The sequence below is a fragment of the Globicephala melas genome, chromosome 2, assembly GCF_963455315.2.
Source record: "Globicephala melas chromosome 2, mGloMel1.2, whole genome shotgun sequence".
In the NCBI taxonomy this organism is placed as follows: Eukaryota; Metazoa; Chordata; class Mammalia; order Artiodactyla; family Delphinidae; genus Globicephala; species Globicephala melas.
In genome coordinates this window covers 43,213,831-43,219,830 of record NC_083315.2, presented here as the reverse complement: position 1 = coordinate 43,219,830, position 6,000 = coordinate 43,213,831, and the positions used below count along the sequence as shown (strand labels likewise).

Genomic DNA, 6,000 nt, shown 5'->3' with positions numbered 1-6,000 from the left:
CTGGGTCTTGAATCAACTATTAAAGGAGGGTAACAGAAATACCTGTCTCCTAAGGGGGTTGCAGGATTAAATGAAATAGAGAAAATGTGAAATGTGCAGCACAGCGCCTGGCTATTGTTACTTCTCCAAGGGGGTGCCAGGTCCCGAGGGAACTGGGGCCGCCCGGAGAGCAGCGCAGCCCGCACCGGGCCTGGTGGCCTGCCCCGCCCACGTGGGGCTGCGGCCCGTCGAATGACTCCGTGCAACGTGTTGGTGGCGGCTGCCGCGGCGGCGGCGGGCGGCTCGGACTCTTCCGGGCGCCGCAGCTTCCTGCCAAGCACCGCGCAGTCGCCTGGCTCCGCCGCGGGAGTAGCCGGTGAAGGCCTCGTCGCCGGTGCGGGACCCAGGGCTCCGTCGCGCTCGCCCAGCCCGACCCCGGGCCGCCGGACCGCACCATGCGCGCCGCGCCGCCGGCCGCGCGGCTTCTGCCGCTGCTGGTGCTGCTCGCGCTCCTGGCCGCGCCCGCCGCCCGCGCCAGCAGAGCCGAGTCCGCCGCCCCGCCGCAGTCCGGATCCGAGCGCCAGCCGCGGCCACCGCCCGGCCCTGGGCCCGGGAACGCCACCGGGATGGGCTCCGGGGAGGCGGCGGGCGGCGGCGGCGGCGGCAGCTCCAACAGCAGCGGTGACGCCCTGGTGACCCGCATCTCCAGCCTGCTCCGCGACCTGCCCACCCTGAAGGCGGCCGTGATCGTGGCGTGCGCCTTCTCCGCCTTCCTCATAGCCTGCCTGCTGCTGCGCGTCTTCAGGTGGGTCCGCCGCCCCTTTGCAGCCCCCGCGGGCCAACTTGCACCGCCAACCTGCTGTCACTGCGCGCCCGCCGCACCTGCGCGCACCGATGCTCCGGCCCCTGCGCCTGGGTGCGCTCCCGCTAGCCCGGGACTCCCGGCCCTGCTCCACAGGGTTGCACTCGGCTGGTTTTCCCTGCTACACACTTTAGGAATTTTCTCCCCTTCGAACGATATCTCTATCTATAGCTATAGCTGTAGCTATAGCTATGATATGTATCTATATATATCAATAAATATATAAAAAATATTGAATTCCTTTTCACTCTCCACTAATGCTTAACACTCTCCATCGCGCTCCGAATTATGACACCCTTACACGGAATTTATTTTTATACCTATTTCATAGATGAGGAAAAATTTTCCGGAGAGGCAAGGTGGCTTATTCAAGTAGGCTCAGTGGTGGAAGTAGGATTTGAACCTTACCCACCTTGCTGAGCCTCCCTCTGTTCCCTCTGAGGGCTTCTCAGGCACCACCTGCTGTTTTTTCTTTTCATCCGTTCTGCTACCAAAAGAAGCAGTGTCTAGCCTGTGGGGATACCTGTGGGAGGCGCGCATTGCGCCAGGGATTGGAGCTGGGCTTTAGGGTGTTTGGCCATCCTTGGTGGCCTCAGTGACTTTCTGCCTACCACCCTGCCTGAATGAACTGCCGCAATGAAGATGTGCAGGGGCATGAGGGATCTTGGAGAGGCTTTTTGTAGGTTGCTCAAGTTCAGGGACTAAGTGGGAAATTAGAAAGGATGGCCGGGGTCTCTGGAGCAGGGGGATGGAGAGGGCTACAGGGGATGCAGGGAGGGTTGCATTTCCCCCTAATGCCTGGGAAATTCTGGTTTTGCGGGAAATGAACCAAATGTGTCCTGTTACTCAGGCGGGCCTCTGGGAAATCTGGGCATGTGTGTGTCAGTTATTCACAGCCTGTGCCTTCCCCTTCCAAGTGTATACAGTGTGCTTGGGTGTTTGATCAGCTGTTGGAGGTTTGGGGCCAGGGGCTTGTGAGCTTTTTCAGAGCAGGAGCAGAAACCAGATCTGGAAAGGCCGGGTTGGGAGCTCTCCCTTGAGGTTTGCTATTGGTTGCTGTGTGACTTTGAGTCAAGGTGTTTCTTTGTGGGGCCATAGGATTAAATGGTAGTGGTCCTGAGAAAATGGAGAAGGGGGAACTGTGGGCCCACATCCCCTCGCCCCATCCCCTGCCCTGGCTCCGGCTACATTGTTTTCCACTGTGCTGATCCCCTGATGTGCAGCAGACGTTGAATTGCCCCTCTCTGTACCCCATCCTTCCTGCTGCCCTTTATCGTTTGCTTGCAAACTTCAGTGGCTCCCTGTAGCCACTACCTGGATGTGGCATTCAGACCCTTACAGACTAGCTCCAGTGCACCTTGTGGCCATCAGCCAGCCCTTCTGAACCTCCTGTCGCTTCTCTCCTGACACTCCCTGCGGCTGGCTTGTGCTCGTCCACTCCTGGGCCAGTTCCCACTGCACACTTGCCATGACTGCACGCAGCCACCGGGGCCCAGCTCCCACGCTCCGTCCTCTGGGTAGTGTTCCTGGACATCCGAGCCAGGCTGTTGCTTCCTTTTCTGGCCTCCCCCAGCCCTAACCTTGTGCATCCTCCGTACGGCCCTTCTCACGCCAGGCTGGTGGCTCCCCCACACAGCAGACAGTCCTGGACGGTGGGCATGTCCAGTCCCCGTGCCCAGGGACGGCCTGGCCTTCAGCAGATGCGCCGTAGTCCTTTACTGCCTTCCTGATTGTTCAGTTGCGTTGAACGTTGGTGCCTAGAGCAGCTCTGAGCCTGGAGGTTTGAAACATTTTGCTCAAAATAGGCCGCTCAGCCCACAAGGCGGTGCACTTCTTAAGACGGTATTTGAAGTATTTTGCCAGTCTGCTCCGTATTACCCAGGAGCGGGGCCGAAAAGCAAGCAGCATGTGGCCAGATGTGAGGGCACGTGTTTGAGCAGGAGAGCCGGTACTCAGGGCTGGAAGGGATGGGTCCTTGCTGGCCTGTGAGCTGGGCGTTGGAGGAAGGTTCCGACTTCACAGGAGAGGCTCCTTATGGATGTGCCTTCTCTTTCCAGGAAGGCCTTCTTGTTGGGGAGAGTTTCCAGGGGTTCAGCTGACACCCCAGTTCTGATGTGGATAGGAACTTACAGCATTTTACAGCTGGGAAGGGCCTTGATGGTACACAGGTCCCATGTGCTCCTTTGCAGAGGAGAAAGTTGCATCCCAGGGCGGGGAGTAAGTCATCCGGTAGACTCTAGAACACTACAAGTCTGTGGTCTGTACTGTGACCTTTCCACAGGCCGCTGCACGCTCGCTTCATCGGGCTTCCTGAAGGCCTGCTGCCCTGACTGGGCGTCTTCCTTACCTGCTTCCCCTCCTAGCCCCTTAGCATGCAGTCACCACATCCTGGCTATTCTGCCTCTCAAGTCTCCCTGAGACTGTCTCATCTGGGCCATACCCCTTCCTCCACGGGAGCTTCCCCACCTGCCAGCCCTTCTGCCTGACTCACCTCCCTCCCTCGTGTCCGGAGTCACAGCAGTGCCCTTCAGGCTGGCGTTCCTGCAGCCAGCCTTGTCCCCACTCCCATCCATCCTCCCTCGTCTGGTTTCACCCTTCTTCTGCCCACTCACCCCCCCGTGCGCAGGCTTCTCAGTGTGCTGGCAAGCTGGCTGTGTCTAACCAGGGCCCCGCCTCCCTCTCAAGCCCCCATCTCAGCTGTGCCCACTGCTCCCGCCCTGCTGGACCTTCAGGTGTTCTCCAGCGGCATCTGGTGGCCTTAGCCCGGCATGTGCCTCTGACCCTCTGCTTGGGGTCCCCTCCACCACCAAGACTACGTGGCCAGCTCATTGCTGTTTGCCTGCCTGTGTGTCACCTCCTCTGAGAAGCCTCCCAGCAAGGCCCCCTTCCAGAGCACATGTGAGTTTGGGATTTTCTACTTGGAGTCAAGAGTGTCGCTGAACTTACTGGGCGGAGGGCTCCTAAGAGCAGGACTGGCCCTTAATCGTTTGTGCCTCTCTAATGCCTGCTGTGGCTACAAGCACAAGCTGGCATCTGATAAAGGTATTTTTAGCAAATGAATGAACCCCTAAGTATTTTGCTTTGCTGATGCTTTGCTGATGCGTCTCAAAATGTCCTCTGTGATGAGCTGCATGGCTGATGCTGGGAACCTGTGAGATCGGGACTTATTTGGACAGTGGCCGCCATTTCCTTAACGATGGATACAGAGAAGGGAGGGAGGTAAAGGAGGAAGAGTGTAGTAAGTATTATTGCTTATACATAACCCGTGTGTCTGTTTTCCCTGAAGGAGTCGCTTTGCCAGACAACAGAAAGAATGTGGATCCAAGGAAACTGTTACAATTAGAAGCAAAGAATGTGTATCGTGGTAAGAAAGATATATACCTTTAACCAAGCAGTCCCATTTCTAAGGTACGCACAGTTTTTACTGCAATACCTATTCTTTGCTTCTAATTTTATTACTTAGGAGAGGAAGCAAAGATGCATGGCCAATGAAGTCCAGAGCAGTTCTGTTTAACAGTGAAGAGATTTAAGCAACCTAGGTATCTAACAATTGAGCATTGGTTAACTAAATTATGGTAGTGCTTACAGTGAAATACCGTGCAGCTGTGAAAAATGATGATGCTAATATAATACTCACTATATGCTGGTTGAGTGAAACAGGTTACAAAACAGCATGTGTAGTATGAGCTCATTAAATAAATAAATAATATATATATATATATGGATGTGCAAAGAATTTTTTGTATGCGTGTGTACATGTGTGACTGTGGGAGATTCTTCATTATGTATTTATTTATTGTTTATGATATATTTCTACATTGTCTGAATTTCCTCTCAATGGACATTTATTCATTTTCTTTCTCCCTGTCTGTGCACTCAGCTCCTTGCTACATCCTTAGGTGTGTCTTCCTGAGGACCTGTATGAGAGAGTCTGGGGTGGACCCCTAGGAGTGGGATTCCTGGGTCCCAGGGGTACTCTTACACGGTTTCCTTGAGTATGTACCAGTTTACCCTCCCACCTGCAGTATCTGGGGGTTCTCAGATCCTCCCATCATATCTGACACTTAGTATTATCTGACTTTCTAATGTTTTTCAATCAGATGGGTATGATTGGGTATCTCATTGCTTGCTTTTGCAGATCTCCAGTTCTTATTGAGGTTGAGTAGCTGTCTCTTCCCATACTTATTAATCAATCTGATGTCCCATCTGCAGAATCATTTACAGTTTTTTCATGTATTGGAATCATTAAGGAAAACTGTTTAAAGACTGGAGACAAACTTGGAGGGAGGGAAAGGCAGTTTGGAGGCAGAGCGCCCTCGAGCCAGAGTACCTTCAGGTATATGTGTGTGTGTGCGTGCACGTGTGCATGTGTGTGTGTGTGCAGTTCTGCCTGGCTTGCAGTAGGGCCAGCCTCCCTAGGTCTGTTGCTTGACATGTTTATGAGAGCTGGAAGGAAATCAATAAAGAAGCTGTGTTTAGGAAGTAGAAAACTCCTCCAATTTTTGGATGTTGGAAAGTGTCTCATGGGGTCTCATGGATTCAGGGTTAACAAGCGTAAGCCAGTGGCCGCTGTTCAGTACCTTTTGCCCCCCATGCTCTCTGAGGTCTGACTTTACCCTTTGAGATCTGAGGGGGAATCTGACTTTACTCTGTGGTGTCTTATGAACGAGGTGGAGACAAGTTAGAAACTGCCACCTGAAACCACGACTTTCATTTCCTCCTGGGGATCCTTTCCCCGTCCTGTCGAGTCTCCCAGCTCTCCTGCCCAGGCCACACTTCTCCCAGATCTCTGTTGGCTGCATGCCCAGCCACTTATTTCAAAAGCTGTGTAAAATCGTCTTATCTGAAAGGAGGGTTGTTTTGGTGCTTCCTGGGGGACGAAGAGGAAGACAAATTCTAAGTGATCTGACATTGCCCAGCTGTTGCACTTGGATCAGTGGCAGAGTTGCACGCTGTCGTGTCCTGAAGACGCCGGAACCACGGGAGCTTAGTGAATTACTAAGCCAGGTCTTTGAAAAGGAATAAAAACGTTCCTGCTTCTCCTGGATTCCCCGGATCTCCCATTGTCTGTGTATTTATATTTGTCCTAAGAATAAAAGTTATTTAAGAGAACATCTAGAAGTTTAATGCTTTCAGGATTTGGGGAAAGTGTTCTGAAA

General features: G+C 53.6%; 1 protein-coding gene across 6 annotated transcripts in view; it reads left to right on the top strand.

The window, feature by feature from the left end:
• Positions 1 to 234: 234 nt before the first annotated feature.
• Positions 235 to 6,000, top strand: part of FAM174B (family with sequence similarity 174 member B) — a 32,384-nt gene continuing 26,618 nt past the window's right edge. For 5 of the 6 annotated variants that reach the window (XR_009562878.2, XR_009562879.2, XR_009562877.2 and 2 more), the window contains exon 1: positions 235 to 784. Coding sequence is in view for 3 of the 6 variants with exons in the window: in XM_030873192.3 (XP_030729052.1) it covers positions 435 to 784 (350 nt within the window). In the remaining 3 variants the exon portion in view is untranslated. Of the gene's footprint in view, positions 785 to 4,127; positions 4,473 to 6,000 lie in introns of those variants that run through there. The other variant, XM_070044854.1, reaches the window with a different exon arrangement.